The 26,041-nt window shown below is 39.0% G+C and overlaps 1 protein-coding gene across 1 annotated transcript; it reads left to right on the forward strand.

Moving 5' to 3' along the window:
• The first annotated feature begins 22,735 nt into the window (after positions 1–22,735).
• LOC103958650 (zinc finger protein 8) lies at positions 22,736–23,829 on the forward strand. The gene has a single exon (XM_009370945.3). It carries the CDS (start codon positions 22,863–22,865, stop codon positions 23,697–23,699), a length of 837 nt encoding a protein of 278 aa, XP_009369220.1. The 5' UTR covers positions 22,736–22,862; the 3' UTR covers positions 23,700–23,829.
• Positions 23,830–26,041: the final 2,212 nt, after the last annotated feature.

The raw sequence follows: 26,041 nt of genomic DNA on the forward strand, positions 1-26,041 counted from the left end.
GAGACACGGTCAGTAAAAAAGAAAACAGTAATGGGAAAGTCAACGACTAGTCTTCCAGTCCAAAACCCAGGACAAGATGGCTCGTTACAGGTATATTATCCTTCTGCTGCCGTGATGCCTGAAGCCATAAACGCGACATGATGAGAAAATGAAGTTAATCTTGGCGGCCAACCTTGTGATGCAGATATTCCTATCAAAACAACAAAGGGTATTTTTGTTGAAGGTTTAGTGGAGGATTGTGACGAAGACGGCGGTGAAGCCTCCGATCCACCAACTAGGTCATTTCTTCGACGACGATTTAAAGAGCAATCTCGGCAATTTGAACAAATGTTTAGTTGAGAGATAAAAAGCATACTCGAAGAGATGCATGATAATAGTGCTATATATACCAGGTTGCTCAAAATACTGGTTAATAAAGCCCACAAAGGTGGACCAATCGATAGTTCCCAAAAACCCCCACTTAAGAATAATCTGCTGCTAGTGATACAAGTCAAGATAGGATATGCTCGGCTCAAAATGATTGACTTAGAGAAAAGTGATGGATCAACCAATATATCGGACGGATTCGACCAAGGAGAAAAAATGACATCTATTGATATGGTCGAGGTTCAAAGAATGATTGATTCGGCCTTAAAAAAGGGGCCGAAGTTTTGGAAATTCATTCACCTATATCTAGCCTTCGTAGAAAAGTTCGAGTACCTTAAGGGATTCAAAATTCTGGACTTCAACCTTTTCGTTGGAGAGTCATCCCTATTGTCGTTGGAACACATGGCTCAATTCACTACTGAATACGGGGACGTTAATAGTGATTTCCACAAGCTTCAACTGTTCAATTTCTCATTAATTGGCTAAGCATTCGCGTGGTATATAAACCTTCTACCCAACTCTATCTAAAGCTGGGAAGAACAAGTCGAGAAATTTCATAAGCAATTCTATCGACCAGGGATGGACGTGTCAGAATCTTCTCTGGCCAAGATGGCTCAAGCTTCTGGCGAGTCACCAATGGAATACTTTACGAGGTTTAAATCGGCCAGAAACTGGTGTTGAGTACCTTTGCCAGAAGTCGAGTTCGTTAGGATTGCCTTAAACGGCCATGGCTGAGATAGTGATCGACAAGTCATACATATGCAAAGCATTGGCTTATGCTAACTCCAAGGATACCAAAACCTGCTCGGCCTTTGAAAAAGCTACCATCAAAATGTCAAAAGTTTATACTTTTTCCATCACCAAGGACGACACCATTTTCGACCAGTTGTTGCTGGTGAAAATTGTCAAGCTTCGGCTAAGGCATAACATTCCTAAGGCCGATGATTTAAAAAGCAAGACATATTGCAACTACCACAATTTGAACAAGCATATGATAAATAATTGTGTCATATTTTGCGATGCCATTCAAAGTTGGATCTACAATGGTAAGCTCAAGTTTCCCGAGAAACAAATGGGCATTGACACTTATTATTTCCCTACGGCGACAGTAAGCATAGTAGATAAAGGAAAATGACAGGTCGAGTTCATTCCAAAGCAGAACTCTTGGCTACGATTGAAGATTGATTTATTTTCAAACGAGCCACCCAAAGATTTAACGGGACCAACTATTATTGAGTCAAACTCCAGCGTAGAGGAAACTAACAGGCCAATGGTTTTATGTAGTTGATGTAAAGTGAGCGTCGCCTTAACTGAACCAAAGGAAAAGCCATGTCGGGTTGAAATACCGCAACAAGTGCCCACAGCTGCGGTAACATCCCAAAAGGTGCTTGGTGCAGGCCAACGCTATAAAGTTTTTGATAAGCTTGGTTCTCAAATGCAAGATAACAAGCCATCTTCGGCCAGACGATGCCTTAATTTCGACTCGCTGTTTTACAACGAAGATTATTATGTGCCCAACTCTGCAATTTAAGTTCATCAGCGAACCAGCGCACATTCAGACCTTCTAAGCCACGCGATCAGTACTGGTATACCTACAACTCCCTTATTAGTATATCTACTATGTTGTCTAAATCACAAAAACGTCGATGCCAAATAATGGACTGTATGGCTCACGGATGGGCAGCTTAGGATACCTTGGTTACCAAATAGTAGCCAAAGGAAACGGTCGGTAATGAAGATGACCGACAAGCTCCGGTAATCATGACCGGGCTGCTCCAAGGAAATAAGGTGATCGATCGTGACTTTGAAACCACGATTGAAGAATCCAAAAAGAGAATCAATCTTCTTCTTCAACCTAGGGAAATAAAAGCTCGCCTCGAGCACTTCTGGAAGAAAGCCGAGAGTAAACTTCCTCCGTTACCTATACAAGAATCGTTGATCAGAGTTAGACAGAATCTCCACCCACAGTTTCTCGGTGATGCTTTAGAATACATGTGGGAGTTTCATAAGAAACATTCGGCAAATGACTTATACGGCTTGTTGAAAGCATGCCAAGATACTCTTGATCTCGTTATAACTTGCCCCGATGCTGAACAGATTATCCAAAAGACCTTGGATCCAGGGATGAAAGCCAGGTTCCAGCATATACGTGAGCTTGAGTTCTCAGCTTTGAGGTAGATTCATATATTGATATTGACATTGTCAAACTTCCCTTCTCTCTCGAGGACCTCCAATATTTACGATACCATTTCGAAGTCTTTTCAACTGTCTCCCTCTTTGGCCTTACGGCCGATGAAAAGGAATGCATAGTACGATAATATGCTTACCTTGACATGAGAGACACCTGCATCGCATATGAGGATCAAACTCATATAACGTCAAAAGACCAAAACCTAGTTCTAACGCTGAGCGAACCTGATGTCGATGGGCTCTAGTGGACATATCGCAGGATTATACCCTGGCGCCAGACGAAGAAGATCAAGCAGATACTGCACATGCGCAGGATACTTCGCCCAAAAATCCAGAGAAAGAATATCGCGACCTGACGGGTCATTTGGTCATCGACAACATGGAAATCAGCATAATCCATGTCTTATCTGTCGAGTTCCAGCCAACCGCATCCCAACCAAATTTCCTAGACAGCAACGTGGTTACCGAGGAAACCTCTCAAGTTGATTTTGTGGCCGCTGAAGAGATTGAGCTGGCAATAAAGGAAGATGAACTCAAAGTAGCTCTTGCTGAATTGTTTCCTCACTCTTCATTAGTTAATCTTCATCATTTAAAGTCGTTATAAGTTACAGCTCATATTGAAGGATATCCGGTCTCCAAAATTTTGGTCGACTGTGGAGCAACGGTCAACATCATACCCGTTGCTCTTATGAAGGCATTACGTCGTTCCAACGACGAACTTATTCCATCAAGGGTCACCATGAGTAGCTTTGTTAGTGACAAATCCCAAACCAAGGGAATGCTTTGGTTAGACGCAAATATCACAGGTTGTAATCATATGACTATGTTTTTCATAGTCGATTCAAAGACTGAGTATCATGCATTGCTCGATTGTGACTAGATCCATCAAATGAGCTGCATCCCTTCTTCATTATATCATGTTTTCATCTTCTAGGATGGCAAATCGGTCGTGGTTCAGCAGGGCAATAATCAGCTGTTTAAAGCTAATATGATTCAGGATCGCTATTATGACGATCATGTCGGCTACATTACCCTGCAAGGTTTTAACGAAGAAGGATGGCCAACTTGGATCTCAGTTCAGAAAGCCATCGAGGTAGGCGCCAAGAATGTTCACCAAGATTCGACAAAACTTGGGTTGGCTGACCTCATTGTCGATCCTGATGTCTAAGACCAAACAAGACAGACGTCGGGCCACGATTTTGTCCACCATGGAACGACTACTGGCCCATTGGTATGCTATTTCCAAGCAATCGAATTCGGGCGTAAACTTAGTATAGTTTCTTACCAAATGAAACAACAATCTAGTTCTATCACTTGACTAGGTTCAAGCTGTCCCAGCCGAGCTTGAAGACAATCGACCCCAAGTTAATGACCCTTTAGAGGAAATAAATGTTGGAACGACTGAAGATTCGCGACCTTTATTTATTAGTGCTTTGTTACCCCAACCTATGAAAATCGAGCTTTGTAATTTACTCAGTTGTAAACCATTGATGGAACGCTCGTCGAGCATGAATTACGCATCAAACTTAGTTGTAAACTGCTCCACCAACCCCTCCCGACGATTCTCAACTGAAGTACAACTAGGCATAAAAGATGAACTTGTTCGACTTTAAAAGCCGGGTTTATTCGGACAGCTCGATACGTCGAATGGTTGGCGAACATCATCCCATTTTTAAAGAAAAGTGGTGCGCTACATATTTGTATCGACTTTTGAAATTTGAATTTGGCAACCCCTAAAGATGAATATACAATGCCAATTTCAGATTTGTTAATCAACGCAGCAGCAAACCATGAAATGTTATCCTTCATGGATGTCTATGCTAGTTACAACCATATTTTCATTGCTGAGGTCGATGTCCACAAAACTGCTTTTCGTTGCCCGGGGCTACTTGAAACATACAAATGGGTCGTCATGTCGTTCGACCTTAAAAGCTTCGGTGCCACAGACCAATACACTATAAATATTATTTTTCATGATTTGATTGGTGTCATCGTCGATGTCTATATCGATGATGTTGTAGTCAAATCGAAACGTTGCCAAACACATTTAGATGATTTTTGGCAGACTTTCATTCGTATGCCCCAACATAGCCTTAAAATGAATCTTGCCAAATGTACCCTTGGTGTATCGGCTGACAACTTCTTAGGTTTCCTTGTACATTATCTTGGCATTGAGATGGATGCAAATAAAGCTTGGGTGATCATTGATGCCCCACCTCTGACAACCAATAAGCAATTACAATCACTACTCGGTAAAATCAAATTTCTCCATCGTTAACTTTGTCTGGCCTTGTTCTTCGCTACTTCCAAGCTTCGGCATTACATGCTCCCTTCTGTTACGTAGGTCATTGCCTAAACAGACGTTATTCGCTATATGCTTACTCGGTCGATAGTGAAATGCCGAGTTGAAAAATGGACAATGGCGCTGTTTGAATTTAGTTTGCAATATGTGCCCTAGAAAGCTGTTGAAGGACAAGCGCTAGTTGATTTCTTGGCTTAAGATCCTTCTCCATACGGTTTTGGGGGCAATGACGTCGAAATTGGCATGGTGGAAACACGTGATAATTATTAGATGATGTATTTTGATGGCTCTAGCACCTCTACCTTGGCTGATTGTACGAATAATCCGGCTGAATACGAAGCCTTTATCATTGGCCTTAACGTCATTCACGACTTGAAGGCAGCCCGCGTGCTCATCTTTGGTGATTCAGAACTTGTGATTAACCAACTCAATGGAACTTTTCAATGTATGAGTTGTACTTTGGTGCCCTATCACATGGTTGCCAGCTATTTGGCCAAATTGTTTGAAAGCATCACATTTATGCACATTTCACGAGTTCGAAACATTGACGCATATGAATTAGCTCAAATAGCCTCCGGAGCACAACTCCTGGAGGGTGAGCTAGGTCGGGTCGTACCAGTCGTGCGACGACCACACTTGACTCTGGTTAATCAACAAGTTCTCCAACATGACACGTGCCACAAATTATGTAGATGTTTGCATAGGTACATGCCGCAAATTATGTAATGTACCAGAATGAGTTGTACCAAAAGGGTGAAGACGGTTTGTTGTTATTATACCTTGACCCAGAAGAGGCCATCCAAGCGATCATAGAGGTACACGAAGGAATATGCAAAGTTCATCAATCTGGATGCAAAACACATTGGTTGCTTCGTTGAGACGCCTATTTCTAGTCGAGTATGTTGAAAGATTGCATTGGATACGCGCGAGGATGTGTACAATGTCAAATCCATGGGCCTATACAGAGAGTCCAGGCAGAATTACTTCACTTGGTCACCAAACCATAGCCATTCAGAGGATGGGCCATGGATGTGATTTGCAAAATTACGTCATCTTCTGGGTCAGCAAAGCATGCATGGATACTCATTCCCACGAACTACTTCACCAAGTGGGTCGAAGCAAACTCATACGCTGAGTTAACCTTTAAAGAGGTTTGTAATTTTGTGGAGGAAAACATCGTGACAAGATTTGGCGTATCAGAAAAGATTATAACTGACAACGGCACGATTTTCACGGCCGATTAGTTTAAAGAATACGTGATAAGTTTGAAAATTCAGCTCGATCAATCCACGCCATATTACCCATAGGCAAATGGACAGGTCGAAACAAGTAATAAAGTTTTAATTGGTATCCTTGAGAAAATGATAAAATAAAATCCTGGGATGTGGCATTTGAAGTTAAACGAGGCATTATGGGCATATCAAACTTCACTTCGATCAGCAACAATGACGACGCTATATGCATTGACTTATGGACACGATGCCATGCTACTAGTTGAGCTAAGCATAAATTCGTTATGAGTTATTGAACAAAGCAATTTATTCAGTGTTGAGTATAATCAAGCCATGAGGTAAGAGTTGGAAGACTTGGAGGAAGCTCGGCTTGATGCCTATAATTTACTAGTGGGGCAAAAAAAAAATCACCGAGTGAGCTTATAATCAACGAGTTAGGCAAAAGACGTTCGGCGAAGGTGACTTAATGTGGCAAACCATGTTGCCAGTAGGGATTAAAGATCCCAAATTCGGAAAATGGTCGTTGAATTAGGAAGGACCTTTCGTCGTCCATAAAGTTCTGAGTAATGGGGCATACGACCTTAAGGATTGAACTAGCTTAGTTCATAAATTACTAATCAATGGAAATTTCTTAAAGAAATATTACCCAGTCACTTTGGAAAGGTAAGAAGAAAGAATTTTTATTGATTTTCAAAGGGCGTACAAGCAAAATTACAAAAACCAATTAGCTTACAACTAAAGACAAAGTCCTAAGGGGTCAATGGAAGGAAAACTTCAAAATTAGCTTTCAGTTCTAACCACCTTACTTCGCCCATTGTGACTTCGGCCTACCTAGTTCTCCTATCGAGTTGTAGTTACAGTATTCGCTTCGCGCCAGCTGCATATTCCACCAGTCAAGGCTTATTCGACTTGAAATCCTTTTTGAGCTCCAAAGTAATGGTCGACCTTTGACGTTAAAGTTCAGATATTTGACGGTCGAGGTCGGTTAGTCGTTCATTTTTCGCTCGGGTCCGTTCTAAGACAAAAAACAGGTGAACAACACTTTCATTGCTTAGTAGACCGTTGGTTGCAAGGTCGTTCAGACATTCCCTTACAGAATCAAGGCCTTAAAGTTGCAGTTTGGCGGTGACATCAGACGATGCCACAAAAGATTCAGCTACGGTTGTTGAAGGCCCAGCCACCCCGGAAGCGCTGGAGAAGAGGGCGTCGAGCTCAACTTCCCATGAAGGCTGCATAAAAAGAGTTGTTACGAAAGGAAGAATCCAAAATGGATGACAAATAAGGAAGTTGTGTTAGACCTGCCGAGAAGAGACTTCGATCATGTCTGCTGGTTCGTTGCTTGAACCCAGAGAGCTTAATGGGCGAGCCTAGTGTTTAAGACAACCTTTTAATTCATGCAACCGATGAAGGTTATCTATGTTTAATGGCCACTGGGGTGGCCAAGAAATATAAATAACGCCATTCGGTGCATAAAATTTTTGGTGAAATAAGCGATTGGGCACCTGGTATTTAATATCTTCTTGGTTTATAATTCTAAGGCAGGAAATTAATAAAAGAAAATGATGAGGGTTCTTACAAAGGTCGAAATGACTTTATGAAGATGAATGTCGAGGTTCTGGTCTTGGGGATGAACCAACTTCTCTACCGTCACTTCTGGCTCGACAAGAGGTGCCATTTCATGTCCTGCATTTGCTTCGACTGCAGGAACATCGACTTGGTTGGCCGCCTCGACCATCGGTTAAGGATTGCTGGTTGGGAGTTCAGCTGGTCGATAACGCCTCACTACCCAGGGTCATTCACTTTTGTCCTCATAACATAAAGAGGGATTAGTTGCTAGTTGGGAGACAGCTAAAATAAAAGAACATAATAGGAAATCGTCATACCTCTTCTTCCAGGACGACCACTAGAGTCTCTTTTGGATCAGGGGGATGCTTTCTCTCGAACGTGGTGGCCGCCGCCTCCACTATAGTAGCTGTTAGGCCAACAACATCAGAAGCAATAACTAGCTCTGAAAGTGCAAGTTCCTTGACCATAGGTGCGGCGACCGGTTTGACCACAATAACAGCCTACGTTGTAGGTTAAACTGTCGCCTGACCCATGGATGAGGCTGAGGGGTTTTGCAGCACTTATGCCGAAACCTGGTTAACGGAAGAAGAGAGATAGGCACTAGGAGTGGTTGCTCCCGTAGTTTGACTCGAAATAACATGTATTTCCCGCTCTTCCTTCTTTGCCTTTTTCTTGAGGCATTTTTGGGGCTGGGCAACGTTACCAGCAGTCTCGGCCTCCGGGCGAGGTCATATGCTTGGCGCGGTTGGTGCAACAGAGGACGTTACTGGAGTCGGTTTAGCTGAAGGAGCGGTGGTCATAACCTTCTTCAGAGGAGGAAGGAGTTTCTTTTTTGCTACGACCATCGCAACCACTTCAGCTCTTTTTATTGAACGGCCACCTGGAAAAACTGAGTTTGAGTCAAAATGTAGTTTAAATTGGACAGACAAAAAGAGTAAGTCAAAGACGTATACCTTGAGCCGCTTCTTTGGATTTTAAGGCAAGAGTCTTCCTCAGTTGATTGTCGAAAAGCTTCTTCGAAACTTCCTCGGTCGAGGTACCGAAGAAATCCTAGATGTAGGCATCCCACCAGTTGACAAAGGTGTTAGTACTGTCAGTCTCTGGGGTATACGACCGAAGGCAGAATTAGGTGCATCGCTCTTCAAATTCCTTCTCGGCTTCCTAGCATTCCCTTTCCGAATAGTTGGAAAGGCATTCTCAGCTTACGAGTGAGCGAGAAGTAAGAAGCAGCAAGGGGTAGCCCTGAAGGTAGCCTAGTTGACGGGCCATAAAGTGAGGATGGTATACCTCATAGCTAGCCCGTCCAGCGTTGTAATCGTATAGAAGGTCGCAAGCCAGAACGAAGGACCTCCAGGAGTGTCGAAGGTAGGCCTTATTTGCTTCTCCCCACGCTAAAGTAGGGAGCTTGATAGAGGACGGATATTTCTGGCGACGGCAGACCCGAAACTCCTTCTTAAACAAATCTTCAACACCAATGAAATATTTAAATATATCTTCAGCCAAGTGAGCAGGAAAGGGGTGTGAGGCCAGTTGAAGGGCTATTGCTTTAGAGAAGTTGAAGCTAGGGATCTTTGGCCTCAGCGTGCAAAAGTAGGCTTATAGCCAAAGTTGGAAGACCCAGAGCCGACCGTTTTGGTGCATATCAATCTTCCCCGCATAAGCTTCAGCTAAGCATCGGGTAAGTTTAGCAAGGATGGCTAAGCTGAGGGCCAGGACATGACCACTGGCTAAGGCTTCGGCCACTGGCTTGTTCTTGGCCAAGCACTTGTTCGACTTGGTACAAAAAATGAACTTGTTGTACTAGTAAAACAATAAGGCCCCATGTTCTCCCTGTAGTTGAAGAAGTTTTTATGTAGCTTTTGCACCTCTTCTTTTAATGGCTTCTGGCCATCCTTCTTCAAAGCTTTGATGACACGTTCATCAAAGACCGCCTTCAGGTCCAGATTGAATTGATACCGAGACATAGCGGTATCAATTAGAAGACAGGATGGGGGAATTGCCAAGTATGGCTATGACATCCCAGATGGTTAGACCAATAGGGCCAAAAGGAAGGACCATGGTATTGGTGATCGAACACCAAAAGCTCAGGGTGGCCATTAAAAGTTCTCGATCTATGATGATCTCAATGGTCGAGAGCTTAATGGCATCCAAGATGTCGAAAGTCTTCCATTGGCCCTCGTAGTGTGGCTCCATTCAGGTGACCCAAGCAACCCAAGACAAGAGGGTCAAGGGCCAAACTCCTTGGGGTTTAGTTGGTTCCCACTTCGGCCAACCGTACCTTTGAAAAAGGGGTTCAAGGCAGTGGGCTTTCAACATCGTGGCAATGCTTTCTAGGATGTTGTCCCAAAAAAGTGGTCCCAAAGTTTGGTGGGAGGCGCTTGAATCACCCTTGGATCGAAAAGATTTGATCGTGTTTTGATTGATGATGTCTCGACACTTGTTTCATTCCTCGACAAGCTTGGTGATAAAGGTGTTGACAACCATTGATGAAGGTTTGAAGGTTTTTGGGTTTCGAAGTTTGGCTTCTTTTCTGGGTTGAGAATAAATGGCAAGAGTTTCTGGAGGTTTGAAAGCGTAAAAATCCAAATGGAGAAGAGCAGAGTATTTATAGGCATTTGGGGAGAAGATCAATAGTTTAAGTTTTGAAGAATGAAAAGATATTCGAGGTTTTTCAGTGGTAGGGTATCTGACAGGGTTAAGATTATGCAATCGTGCCTAATAAATGCGCTTGGGTGGTTGAGATATTAAATGTTTTTCAGTGTCCTTCAGGAATATGCTAAGGGTTCATTTCGCTTCTTCAAGGTCAAGGCTCGGCCAGAAGTTATAAGTTGAAGACCTCAGAAGCGATGGGGCAATGTTTGGCCCCAAAATATTATTTTGGGCCGAGCTTAGAGTTATTCTCAGCCCGATAGCATTCATTTAGAATCTTATCGTGGGCTGTCCAGTAAGGGTTGGCTGAATCCAACTGCGATGAGGGTTGGTTTAGATAAAGGTGAGGTAGTTAAAACCTAGTGCAATAAGGAATCTTAAGGCTAAGACTAAGGATGTTGAGAATTAGAGGATGAATCTGGTTTGTTAAAGAGTTTGGTTCAAAGTCCTAGTGAAGTTAGGATTAGCCGAGACCTAATCAGATTAGGTTGATGAGCCCTAATCTGAGTATGATTCTAGCTCGACCATGATGGGGTTTGCTACTATAAATAGAAAAGGGAGTGCATCATTCAAGGCATCTCCAATTCAACACACAAATTGCTCTGCGGAAACTTTCTCAACAACCTTTGAGATTTTATCCCTCTTCCCTTTCTTTCGCCAACACATCTTCAGTTTAGATAAACAACACGGTGAAGGCAACCGACGACATCGTTAGTTTGGATAAACAGCACTGTAGCTGTAGAATTAGCATACCGCAGAGCACCTTCAATTTGGATAAACAGCACTACTTTGAGATCGACTGATTACCTATCACTGAAGTAAGGTAAAGGTTATCTCATCAGCCTTCTCGCCGAAGTAAGGTGTTACAGGTTACTAGGCTCGGCACGTTAAACGTCAAGTTATTTTATGATTGGATATTGGCAAGTATCTTTTAGAGTTTAGCATTTTAACGGCCGAACTACATTTACCATCAAGATATACATCTCTTTCGAGTACTTGTGTTTGTATAGTCTGGTGCTAGTTCGGCGTGCTTATTCTCTCACAAATATAATCACCGTGATCGAACCCGGCGCCGACGATTTGTGAACTTCACAGAACTAGCAGCCTTGTCTTCAGGCTCTAGAACTTGAAGGCTGAGACGTGTTCCTTCCTTGGCAACAGTCTTAAGATCAAGAAGTGAGCAACGTGCTCAATGCAACACATTTTACTCCCGGTCGAGCTCAGCCATCGAGTTGGCTTGCTTCACACATAACTGAAAGACGTAGTTAGCTTATTAGTTACTCAGCATGCGCGCCACGTAGACTTGGTAGTTTTTAGGGTCAACAATATTTCAAGGTGTTTTCTATCATTTTTCTGTTTCAATAAAATTCCTTTTGTTTTATAGTTGTTCGTAACTAATTTCCGTTTGCTAGGGTGAAGTCACGAGTCGTAGTATGAATATGTAATTTTATTAATTTGCTTATGAACGGATGCATGCTTGCTTTGAATTATTAATCACCATGATTAAACTATCTAATTGTCTTAGTGATTCACAACCATTAGGGTTTTTAGACAAGTAATTTGATGCAATTTCTGTTGGAACATCACCCTAAAATTGAAGAGGGCTTCTAGTGATTAGTAATTGTAAGTTCACTTAAGGCGAACATCACGCTTTTAAGGGTTACATGGTTTGTCAAAGGGTTTTCACAAAGTTTAACGAGTCTTGCATGTTTATATTTGATATGAACATCTCAGACGGGTTGCATGTTAGATATACGTTTTCACTTGAACATCACGAGGAAAATATGTTTTAGGAAAACCTAACATTCAAAGCATGTATGTAGAAATTCATAAGTAATTGGTAAAATTGCATAGGATTGTTAAGGGGACGGCGGAACCCTTGACTTTTACAATTTGGTTTTCAAAACGTTTTCCTTTGTTTTCTTTACTTTGCTAATTTCTTTAACCTTTTTAATTAAATTCGTTTTTATTATTTTTAAATTCAAAATCAACCTTTTCCAATCTTTATTTTCAAATAATTAATTAAGATTTGGTATTTACATAAATTATTCATTCAATTCCTGTGGAAAATGACCTTACTTAATCTGCTATACTATGATAACCTTGTACTCTTGCAAGTATTTTTAAGCATTTTTATCCCTACTTTTGTAGATGGTAAAAATCCTATCAAGCTTACAAGGTTTGTCTCTTAACCGATGTGAGACTCTTTTACCTTCACATCCTCACGCGCCACCTCACATGTGGTTAATTTTTGAGCCAAAAATGTGAAATACATGAATCGGTGATAGAGCACGTTTGGTCATTGGGCTTCACATGTGATCAACTAGCTCTGAAATTCTACTATATATACAATTAATTGACAATACGGAGAGTAGCACAACCTCAAGCAAGATTTCTCCTTTAAAGAGAGAAAGCTCAATTGTAAGTGAAGACACCAAGCCAGTCCAATTCTTATTTACTACCTAAAAGAATTAGGGTTTCTCAGGATGGTGACCCATTTGTTGGTGGCCAATAATAACCAGATTTGGACTCATTCATGGTCACATGTTGTTGGTTAATTTGATCAATCATGTCATTCCTCTAAGCTATCAATCGACCGAAGAATGAAAAAAAAAAGGCTTATTTGTGAGGTTTGTTGATTAATTGTTAAATTTCACACAACCAAAAAATAATGTTTGGGTCATAACATTTATGAGATGTTATAATCTTCTCCAAAAAGAATCCTCTTTACCAATAAAAGAGAATAAAATAATCACGTAACGGGAATGAAATCAATTCGTGACTTTCTCTTTGTTTATTTGCATGCGGTAAATCAAAATGTCCTCAAATATATCATGGAATACCTCAAATTTAGGATTTGGATCACCATAAGGTGTAGTTGATCCAATTCCCATTCATTTTCTCTCATGGTGCCTTCCAAATCACTATTAAACCCTAAACAAAAGCATCTGGCCGTGCATATATATCGAGATTCTGAGCAGCCCAATTATTAGCTGATTACATAGTACACTTGAACTTGAAAGTGAAACCAACTTTTATCCAAGTTCACCCAAGTCTATATACAAGTTCGCCCAAGTTCGCCCATGTTTATATACAAGTTCACCCAAGTTTAGATTGACTACACTGGTACCGTATTTTAGGTCAAATATCATAATGCTGGTTATAGAAGGGGTTTGTCAAATGCATTCTTGTCAAATAAAGATCTACATGTGTCCTTTAGATTTATGATACGTCGCATGCGACGTTGCTACATCATAAGGCAAAGAAAAAAGGCAATTGGCTTGGGTTGGCATCAGATGAATTATCTACTTTTATAAGGGCCATGATATGAGTGGTGCAGTTTGCATTGAACTCCATGGTCCCCTCCCAAAGTCCTCTGTGACCATCACTTTAATGGCAAACAAAGAAGCTTATGTGAATGAAGGGTTGCTGTTATTGTTGTTATTAGGGTTTAGACTTTAAAGGAGGAGGTGTGGGTTTCTAACGGCATGTTGGGTTGGAGATGGGTCCCACTTTAAGATCGGTGCTACACCATAAAAAATCAAAGAGGAAGTTGAGATAGAATCAATTGTTAATACGAGGAGTTTGACTTTTTATAAGAACATGCAAAATCTTTTAAATTATTTTACCATTTTTTAATGTGTGAGATCATTTAAACCTAATACGTAAACAACACATATTAAATGACATAAGAGCATGTATAATGTTAAACTCAATGCGTGGTAACATACTTTGATACTATGAAAATATTTTAAAGTTTCACTAGAAAATGAATTAACAATAAAGAAATAGCACAACTCCTTATAACCACAAGACCTCAATTCCCTAAGGTGAAACTCTCACTATCAATAAAGATAACGAAAGATAAATAATTAGGGAAGTGTTATTGGCACTCCAAAAATCTCATTTTACAATCCTCGTCAATGTATTTTTTTTTTCTAAATATAGAAAATTTGAAGTGTAAAATGAAAATTTTGAAGTATTAATAACAATTCCCATTAATTATATGTATATATTTAGAGAGAGAGAGAGAGAGAGAGAGAGAGAGAGAGAGGTTTGTCTTGGATATTGAGAAACTGGCAAAGAGATGTAGAATTATGAAAGAAGAGAGAGGCAGTTGAGTTGGGGCGAGAAATTAATTAATAATTGCAACATGATCGAGTCAAGCATGCTGTGCGCCATGCACGAAAGGCGCAGACTGATATTTTGCAGAAGAAGCCAGGAGAAACTGGCAAAGTTATATCATTAAAATTACTATTTCTGATTAAACTCGTGTATATTCAGTCACAGGCGCGCATTGATAAGAACCCGCAAAACCGTCCATAACAACATGCAAAGTAAAAATGTTTTGAAACATATGGAAACACTGCTCACACCTAAACAAAACTGTACATATGCTCTCTCCATTAAAAGATACTAGGGACTCATTTGTTCATAATCTGAAAATTTTTAATATAAAAATAAGGAACATTATTATATAAACCCATTACAATTGATTTTCAAAGGCAATTGTTCCAACACAAAAAAGTTGTTTGGCTACACAAAAAATTGTTTTTCCATAAAGACTCTAAAACACCAAAAACCTCAGGTGCCAAGTCTTGCGCATGGAAACTTAAACGCTATCCTAAGCCTTCAATAAAAATAAAAGCTTATATCCTATACATGTACTTTGCATCTCTTGATTTCGGGGTAGATCAACGTCAAGATCCCAAACCCTTAATTCGGTGTTTAACTGAAAATATAGGGGCTCGGCAATTTTTGAGGATTGCATCTTAAAAGCATCCACATAAAAAAATCATTTAGTCAAATTACAAATTAATTTGTTTTTTTTTTCCTTTTACAAACGAAAAACAGAAGTAAAGCAGTGGAAAACAATCAACAGTCGAAATTATAAACTATATTATATGGACTGGGAAGTGGGAACAGAACATTAATAAATGCCATCTTAAATCAATATATACCAATTTATTCTTGAACAACTCTTTCCATTTGTGTAATCTGCATAACATTTTGTGAGGACCACTTTTACAGAATCCCTGCAACAGATATAAAACAGCCAACAAAGCTATAAAGAACCAACACCAACTACTAGTACCTGGTCCTGGAGAGAGAGAGAGAGAGAGAGAGAGAGAGAGTTACCAACAAAGTAGGGTCATTTCTTTCTCTCCCTCACTTTTACAAAATAAACTTACTAAGGAGGTGCCATGGTGACTTCTGGTACACACGTACATGCAAGTGATGAGAAGTTGACAGATCGCAGAGAAAAGAGTTTACCCAAAATTTGGCATGTGTACGTACAGTGTTCTATAATATGTATTTAGCCGAGCTTTGCAGTGTGTATTTGTGTTAGAGTCAAAGGCTCATCTCCAAATTCTTCTCCTCAAATTTCTTCTATATTAAGAAATATAAGTTACATGTATTAGAGTTGAATCCCCATCTCCTAATTCTTCTCCTCAGATTTCCTTCTATGTTAAGAAACATAAGTTACGTGTGTAAGAGTTGAATCATCATCACTAGATTTTTCTCCTCAAATTTCTTTGTATATTAAGAAATGTAAGATATAATTACCCAAAAACCGGTCCTAGGGTTTTGTCACTTTTGTACACATGATTACTTTAAGTACATGTTTCTATTTGGTAACAGTAAAAAACCGGTTCTAGGGTATTTGTCTCAATTTTTTATACATCACTAGGATAACTAGTGTTTACCCTCTTTCCTAAACCCTAACCCGTGTCTCTCTTCTCATTCTCTCACCATGTTTTAAAATAATTGGTTGTATGAAGAATAAAATCAAGAAGTGACTATCACCTCATATTTAGATCATCTTAAACACAACCATAAAAGTCCGCGAGCGTATTAGTACGTAGCTGGAGTACTAGTGCATTTCCAATAATTGGATAGCAAATTACAAACAATTCTAAGTTTAGTTAAAAAAATGTACTTATCGTATTTTCGTTTTTAAGAGATCATTTTGATCCAAATATCTCCACGTGGAACAATTGATTTTTTTTTATTTTTTAGGGAAATTGTAATACTCATAAAAATTGGAACAAAAAACAAAGACAAGAATTGATCATTGGAGTTAGGAGACATTGATATGGTATGTATTTTAAAGAGTATCTCGAGAAGTTAAGAAGTACATTAACAAAAGAAATTTTATTTAATTACTAAATTAAAAACTAGTTAATGAAGCGGGATACACAGTAGGTCATATATGCATGCCTCTTCAGGTGTCAAGCTTGAATAACCGAGCTAAGCTCAAGCCTACTTCAAGATGTTTCGTAAAAAAAATTGAGTTGCTCACGAGCTTTATGAGTCGAACATACTAATGTTCGAACTTGGCTTGTTTCTTAATTGAGCCGTACTACACTTGGCTTGATTCTTTCATGAGCTGAGTTTTGGTGAGCCAAACACGGTCCAAACCTAATGCGAGTTCAAATTGTTTCAAGCCAATTTACAACCCTAGTCCTTAGCATTACTTTTCACAAAAATCCACAAAAGCCATCCTTAGGCATCATAACACCGCCTAACCAACATCCTGCCCAAAACTTGTTAGATTTGATCGTCAGTCTGAAGTGGGAGAAGTATCGATATAAAGAAATAATTCAAGTTTCTATAAGTGAAGGTATATGGTTGTGTTATTGATCACTGCCATGTCAACTAATATGGTTAAAATTTGTTATATTTGGATAAGATTGGTTGTGTTTTTAAGAGAGTTAGTAAGAGTCAATTAGTCATTAAGAAATATAGATGCTATATACAGATACTCTTGTAAGAATTCTTCATTACATTCAATAGAACAAATCAATGCATTTACTCAATAGCTTTCTTCTTCCTCAAGCTCCAATTTTCTTTGCTTCCTCTTCAATCACTTGTTCTTCATTTCTTCAAGTTATGCATAGATCATTTACAATAGTTGATTTTGTTGTGGCTTTGTGAAATTTTTTTGGGCCTAGTTGTCTCTCATACGATTTGGGGGTTTTTTTTTGTGTGCCCTGATTCTTCAGCATCAACAATGGCGATCTAGGTTTTTTTTTTTTTATGGTGTTGACGATCTTGGTGGTATTTCAGGTGAAACGTTTCAACTCTCTTTATAGTCATGATATGTGAAGTTTGATATTTCTATGCTACAAATCTTAGAATTTTCTTGAGGCATAAAGCCATTTCTGTTTGTTTGTTGTTGGCACAAAACCATTTCTGATTGTTTGTTGTTGGCAAAAAGCCATTCTTTGTTAAAGTTGCTGGTTCAGTTTGTTGTTTCTTGAAGTTCTATGTTGTAGTTATTCGATTCAATTTGAATTGTTAAAATAGTTTGGCATTCTTGAAGTATATCTTGCATGGTTAAAAATGGTAGTTTCTGGTGTGAAAATTGAGGGGCTTTTGGGTATGTTAACGATCAAGTTAAATGATAGGAATTTCTCTGAGTGGGATTTTCAATTCAAATATGTTTTGAAAAAGTATACATTGTTTCCTCACTTTGATGGATTGACTATTTGTCCTCCCAAGTTTGTAATTCATACTGATCATGGTGTCACTAATGTCATTGCTGAGGCCTTTTTGTAATGGGAATCTATTGATATGGCTCTATTGAGTATGTTAATTGCTACTTTGTCAAAGAAGGCAATTGAGCATGTTCTTGGGTGTAAACCTGTACATAGGGGTGGGTTCAAAAAACCGAAAACCGAAAAAAACCGACAACCGAACCAGATCGAGGCCGAAAAAAACCGAACCGCAAAAAAACCGAACCGAAATTGTCAAACCGAACCGAACCGAATCTGACCAGTTCGGTTTCGGTTTTTGAGGCTCGGAAACCGAACCGAACCGATATATATATATATATATATATATATAATTTTTTTGAATATTTATAAATAGTTTAGTCATACAATCATAACAAAACAGAACCTGTTGCCAAGTTGGTTTCAATGAAACTTTACAAGCTGGAGGCATGGGTTCGAACCCTCATGCCTCCAGGATTTGTGAGGTTATTTTTAATTTTTTAATCTTTTTAACAAAACCCTTAAACCTTTATTGCATTTGATTTTGTTAGATTATTTTAAATAACATTTTAATTAGTATCTTTTCTTTTATTATTTCTATGTAGAAATGGCAAGTGGAAGTACAAAAAAAGGTGATATGTTGCCCCCTAGGCCACCCAAGCGTTAGCAAGCAAATTGTCGTTGAAAAAGTACGTGGATCACTCTCATTGTGGGGCACTTGAAAGTTGAAATTTGGAATGTTTATTTTAGTCTTTTAGATGTGGAATACTTGAACTTTGATGTTTATTTTAAGTTTGGACTTTTGGAAGATTTAAACTTTGATGTTTATTTAACTTTGGACTTTGGAACACTTGATTATAATTAAACTTTGAATTGAATGTTTATTTTCATTGTCTTTGAGTTGAGACTATGATTATATTAGAAATTTGGAATGCTTATTTTGAGTCTTGACGATTATGTTGAAATAGGACTTATTACAAAATGGATGCAAGTTGTTTTCATATACTTTTTTTAAGCTACTTGGGGAAAAAAAAAAAAAAAAAAAAAAAAAAAAAAAACCGAACCGGGCCGAAACCGAACCGAGAAAACCGAACCGAATACAAACCGAACCGAACACAAACCGATAGAAAACCGAACCGAACCGAACAGTAATTTCGGTTTGGTTTCCGGTTTTCGCAAAAAACCGAACCGAACGGAACCGAACCCACCCCTACCTGTACATATGGCTTATATGAGCCTGCATGATAAATATGCTTCTATTTCTAACGCAAGGATCAATACATTGAAGACATAATTTCAGACAATATAAAAAAAGGGTGATCTGTATTTGTCTAAACTCATGAGGATTAAGGATCAATTACTTACTGCTGGTGAATTTGTGTCTGATAATGATTTTATTGTAGTTGTTTTATCTGGTTTGCTGTCACATCCGGGCCCGAGCCCCCATCACATCCCAGGCTCGACTCCACCATAGCACGATATTGTCCGCTTTGGACCTTGACCACGCCCTCACAATTTTGTTTTTGGGAACTCACACGAGAATTTCCGAGTAGGTCACCCATCTTGGGATTGCTCTCATACGAACTCGCTTAACTTCGAAGATCCTACAGAACCTGAAGCTAGTGAGCTCCCAAAAAGCTTCGTGCTATATGGAGATGGGCATGTGCATATAAGGCATAAAGGATCCTCTCCCCTGGGCGATGTGGGATCTAACAATCCACCCCCCTTAGGAGCCCGACGTCCTCGTTGACACACTTCTAGCCAGGGATTGGCTCTGATACCAAATTGTCACATCCCAGCCCAAGCCCCCACCATATCCCAGGCTTGACTCCACCATAGCATGATATTGTCTGCTTTAGAGCCTGACCACACCCTCACGGTTTTGTTTGTGGGAACTCACACGAGAACTTCCCAGTGGGTCACCCATCCTGGGATTGCTCTCACGTGAACTTGCTTAACTTCGAAGTTCCTACGGAACCTGAAGTTAGTGAGCTCCTAAAAGGCCTCGTGCTATATGGAGATGGGCATGTACATATAAGGCATAAAGGATCATCTCCCCTGGGCAATGTGGGATCTAACATTTACTTAGGGAATACTCTACTATAAGGATTGTCATTTTCACAAGAGATACTTCAATTTCATTCAGGGAATTTAGGGACAGTTGTTATGTGCATATAGAAAGTTGTTTCTTTGGTGAATAGTTTGTCTCATAACCTCTCTAGTTTGTATATGCAAAGGTCTGGTGTGAATAATTTTCCTTCTTAGTCTGTTATATCACAAGGGTCTTCCAGTAACTCTAAGGATGTTCCATTTACTACTGGAGGAATTGTTGCTAGAATGCCTCATGGTATTGTATCTTTTGGAATGCCATTTTCTCAACAAGGGTCTTCATCATCCAGTTTTGTACCATATGGCCACATTGTTTTTTCTCCATATTCATCTAATCCTATGCCATATCCTTATAATGTTCCTATGATGTACCTTCATATCTTGGTAATCAATATACCATTCCACAACCTTCACCTTCTGTATTTCCTGATTTTCCAATGCTTATGGTTTTGTGGGAAATGGTAATGCACTAAGGCAATTTTCAAAACAAAATTGTGAGCCTAGACCTTTCTATGGTTCAAAGTGAAATAGAAATGGAGGATATAGGCCTTCACAATTTGGTAATAATGCTAGAAGTCAGTCTTCTGGTGGAAGGCAAAATAGTGGAACATGACAATCATGGCCTGGGAATACTAAAGCAAGAACCAACGTTGTACCTGAATGTCAAATTTGTTAAAAAAAAGGTCATATTGTTCTTAACTGTTGGAAAAATCTATTCATCCTAGCTAAGTATGATAAGTGTTTGAATGTCAAATTTGTGGGAGAAGAGTACATACTGTTTTAGATTGTCATCACAAGAATAACTTTGTTTATCAAGGCATTGTACCACCTTCATCTTTGATTGCTATGCAAGCTCAAGCTCCTTTGAATTTCTTACCTAATGATTCTTGGATTGTAGACACATGAGCATCTCATCATATGACAGAAGATGTGAATTCTCTTTAAAAGGTTACATCATATGAAGGAAGTGATAAGATTACCTAGTAATAGGGAAAGTTTGCCAGTTCAACACATTGGTTCTGCAAGATTATAAACTCTATCACATTCTTTAATTCGAGAAATGTTTTGCATATTCCAACTATTGCAGTCAATTTATTATGTATCAAACAATTATGTGAAGACAACTTTGTTGGTTCATACGTGGTGAGCATGATTTCTTTGTGCAGAACAAGGTAACCAAAACCAAGGTAACCAAAACTATACATACCATGGAATGAGCAGTTATGGAGAGTTGTTTCGAATTCCAACCAAGTTAATTTGAAGTGTTGTAGTTACTTAAACACACAAGCTGGTGGCTCTACATGGTCAAAAAGTGAAGAATGTAGTATGGCATCAAAGACTTGGACAATTTAACAATGAAGTACTTTATGCAATGTTGAGGCGAACAAACATGGTTAGTTCTCTTGATGATTAATGACATATGTCTTCTTACAGTATTTCTGGCAAGATGTCTAGGTTACCATTTGTAGATAGGAAATTAATATGTATTTTTCCATTTCAAAAAGTCCATTTTGATCTTTGGGGTCCTTCACCTTCTAAGTTCATAGAAGGTTATGAAAACTATGTTAGCTTTGTGGATGAATTCACCAAATATGTATGAATATTTCTTTTAACCAATAATAAACCCTAAGTGTTTGATGAATTTTAGAAGTTTTATGGTTTTGTTTTAGCTCAGTTTAATGTTGGAATTAAGTGTCTTCAAACTGATGGAGGAAGAGAAAACATGAGTAAGAGATTTGATGATTTTCTAAAAATCAAAGGAGTAATTCATATAATTTCTTGGCCATATACTCAGCTAAATGGAATTATTGAGAGAAACATGCATGCTGTTGAGACTTCCATAACTCTTATGACCAAGATTTTAAAAGACGCTAGGCGTTAGTCCGGCGGCGGGCTGGAGTATAGCGCCTAGGTGGGGCCCAAACGGGTTAGTTCATTAAGACACATGGCAGTGTTGTTATTGATCACTGCCTGGTTAAGAGAGTTAGTAAGGGTTACTTAGTCATTAAGAAATATAGATGCAATCTATAAAAACTCTTGCAAGAATTCTTCGTTACATTGCATGGAACAAATTAGTGCATTTACTCAGTAGCTTTCTTCTTCGCCAAGCTCTGGTTCTCTTTGCTTTCTCTTCAATTACTTTTTCTTCATTTCTTCAAGCTATGCATAGATCATGTACAGTAGTTAATAATAATGAGTCTCCAGCGGTCGAGATACCACGAAAACCCCTACCACCTAAATGTGGAGAATAAGAAACAATCCTGTAACTAGTGGCTTAACAATTTGAACATCTTGATTAATCACTTATTTCATGAGTTGAAGAATTTATTATGCATGAGATTATTTATTAAGGCATCTTAAATTTATGCATGCATCATGTATCAACATTCCGATCAAGGTTATTACTGTTAGTACTCATTAATTATCCATTTATTAAATGGTAAGTAGTACGATAGTGAAATATTTTTAATTCTATCAAAATTGGGTAAGCATAATGGAAAATTGACAATATTATTTATTCCCTTAAATTATTAGATAGCAAAAGGATAAGGGTGAATTAAAACATATGAAAAAAGTTTGGGTATGTAACAACAGCTTTCCCCAAGTTTAACCTATCAGATAAACCAAAAAAACAAGTGAAAGGAAGCAAAGGTGCATGGTACTTTGAGAAGCCAAAGCCACTCTCAATCTTGTGGCCTTGTCAGGCTTCACTCTTAGGTGGGTCAGCCCCAATTGTACATCATCATTTAGACTCTCACCACCCTTTTATAGGCCCCACACCATCCCTCCTCACCCCCACATACATCAGACTTCCCCCCTTCCCCTCCTTCCCCTCCTCCCCCTCCTCCTCCCTCTCATTTATCCTCTCCCGATTTCCCCATTTCCTCCTCCTCGTCCTCAAATTTTCTCATCATACCCAAAATTACTCCTTCTCTCTCCATTTTTTTCATGGACAAGGTTGAGAGAGAGACTCAGGACTTCATGAACGTAGAGTCATTCTCTCAGCTACCCTTCATCCGCCCAGCCCCTCCACTCAACAAAGAAAAGGGCATTCGGCTCTTCGGCATAGAATTTGGCACCGACACCGCCACTGACGACTCTGAGTCCCTTGATTACACCAATGCGTCGGAAGACACAAAAAGGAACAACATCAACACCAACACCACCGCCAACAACAACAACAACAAAAATAATAACAACGAAAACGGAAGTGAGAGCAGCCGGAGATTCGAATGCCATTACTGCTGCCGAAACTTCCCAACCTCCCAAGCCCTTGGGGGACACCAGAACGCGCACAAGAGAGAGCGCCAGCACGCAAAACGCGAGCACCTCCAGTCGGCCATGGTGCATGCCGGAGGCCTATCTCATGACGCACACCACGTGTACGGCTTGCTGAACTACACAAGACTTGGCTCCTCAGCTCTTCATCATCCCAGTACTAATTATCCACCATGGAATATTACTAACTCTAGCTCTAGTATAACTAGTGCTCATCATCATCAGCAGCATCCTCATGCTAGGTTTTATGGAAGCTCTGGTGGTACGTATGGCACACAATCTGCTCCAATAAATGGGAGCCCCTTGGCCTTGTGGCGGATCCCAGCCGTTCAAGGTGCTAACCCTAGTTTCAATCGTGACCGTTCAATGAATTTGATCTCCAGCGGGGAGGAAATGATGGTGTCCGGGGTCGGTAGTGGGTCGTCCGGTGGTCATCAAGGGCGGTACCTGTATGACTCGTCGATGGCTAGTGTGCAAGATCATGTGAGTTTGGACCTTCATTTGTAATAACATAATATATAGTTATTTTAATAATTGATTACTTAATTAATTACTACTATTTTTAGAGAAAGAGAATTTGAGTGTTGAAATTAATTCTCATGATGATGATGGTGGAAGAGAAGTTTTAATTGTATAATCTTTTGATTAATGCAAATGAGGCCAATTTTAGTCACAATTTTTAGTGGGATTCACTTTGCAAATGATGAAATTATGTTATTAAATTTGAACAATCTATGCATGGAGAATTTTTATGAGCGTCTGGAACACTTATTAAACAGGAACCCGTACTGTTCTTGATTCTGAAAGCAAAACTACTGTCACGAGAGGGGAAAAAAAAAGCAGCTATTTTTGGGATGTGGGATGTAAGTTTCTGTTTTAATTTGTTCAAAGAAATTAAAACAAAATAGCAGCAGCACACTAATAAGTTTGGTTCTCAGCAATGTCTGTCCCCTCCTTGAGCGTTTTAACATTTCTGCCACACGTGTGAGGAATATATGGTATCCGTTAGGGGGTGCATGGGCTTTTGTCGATACACACATGTGCATCGATGCATTTGTTTGTTAGTCTAGACAGGTGGGGTGATGAGAGAGGTGAAATTTTATTCAGTGTATGTGCAATCAGGTGATAAGGTTTGATGAATAGTGTTCAACTTCTGCCTCAAAATATGCAGAAAGAAAATGATATATCCATAGAATTTGCAGATGGCATTGGTTCTTGCAGCTACTTAAAAGTAAATTTTTGCTCACCATCCTGAAGCAGGAATAGTATTCACCGCTTTATTTATTATAGTTGGATAAATTTAAAATTTGAAATTTGTGTCTATCTATTACATAAATTTTGAATTAAAACTCATCTTACAGTGATAATATGATAGTTAGCATCAATATTTCTTTAAGGTAATGAGCATCACAATCTCTTAAAGATGATGAGAAAAAATATTCCCACACTTTAATATCCATTTTCTTGCTTAATTTCAGTGCAATTGATTTGAGAGAGAGAGAGAGATTTATCTCTGTGCATGATGTGAGCCCATCAAAGTTTAATTGTATCCTGTTTTCTTAATGATTGAGGGGGAACCTCCCTATTCGCGACGCCAATGGCTGAGCAGACAAAGGGGCAATGTGAAGGCCACTAATTTTACCATTTTTTTTTCCTTCTAGATTATTGATATTTACATTTCTAGTTTGTTATTTTGCACTCTAAATTTAAAATTTATTATTATCTTAAAAAAATGCTTTAGAAGAGTGCAATACGACAATCTGGAAGGGTGAATAACATATATATATATATATATATATATATATTTAATTTATTTTTTTATATATGGAGTATCTGCACTGTATACACACACATACTTGGTCTGATTTTGTTCATGTGAGATTATGAACTTGTGGGACCTAATGGGTTAATTATATAAGCAACAGTTTGAAATGTGGTTTCTGATGGGGAAAAAGAGCTAGCCAGCCTGAAGAAAAATCAGGATAGAGTATGATGTAGTAGTACTGAATGAGATATATGATCATGAATGGGGGTCATTTCAAACATAAAGCAATAACATGATACGCTAGTAATGTATATACTAAGTTTAGGATGGTCTACACCTAGGAATCAAACATGGGTCACTTCTCTGTGCCTTATTAGAATCACAGTTTTTATCATTCAAAGGCAGCAGTACCAAAACTTTCATGGCTTTAAAATGGCAAACCGAATCCTTGGAAAAAGCATATGTCCCCCTTAGCTCTCTATGTAAGACCTTGAAGCAACCCTAACTATAAATTATCAAGATGGTAGTTTAGACTCCTATCTTTCTTTCCCCCTCTATTGTACCCTTGCTTTAATTTTATGTTCGAGAGAGAGGAGGTTTTTTATGGATGTTGAAAACACAACTTATCTAGCGTCTCTTTTGACGTATTATGAGAATGATGAATGACATGGTTGATATGTTCCACTTTCATAGTATATATTAGTGAAAAACAATTATACGTTTTATAATTTAAATAGAATAGTCTGCATTTCAGATACTTTGAAAAATTACTCGTAAGAGATTGACAGAGGGAGAAATGGTAGGTGGGTTAGTTTTAGGTGTGGGATAGGTGTAAAATGTATAGAGTTTTCTCCAGTGAAGAAGATTGGACATGGGGGGAAGCATTCATTTTTCTCTTTCAACAATAATTCAGTTAGGGCTGATGGGTTGTAATCAATCTATATTGCATGTGTGGGAACACAATATGGGGTCAGAATATATTAGCTTGATAATGGGCTTAATGAACCTCCTACAGCTTACACAACTCAGATCACCATAAAGATGCTAAAATTTTGTTCACCATTTGATGTCGGGATTTGTGTTT

This window comes from the organism of the source record quoted next, unplaced genomic scaffold, assembly GCF_019419815.1.
Source record: "Pyrus x bretschneideri cultivar Hongxiangsu unplaced genomic scaffold, Pyrus_bretschneideri_v1 Contig53, whole genome shotgun sequence".
NCBI lineage: Eukaryota > Viridiplantae > Streptophyta > Magnoliopsida > Rosales > Rosaceae > Pyrus > Pyrus x bretschneideri.

Bases quoted from the DNA above. Each gene is read 5' to 3' on its own strand.
- LOC103958650 (XM_009370945.3), top strand. From the start codon at position 22,863: ATGGACAAGGTTGAGAGAGAGACTCAGGACTTCATGAACGTAGAGTCA.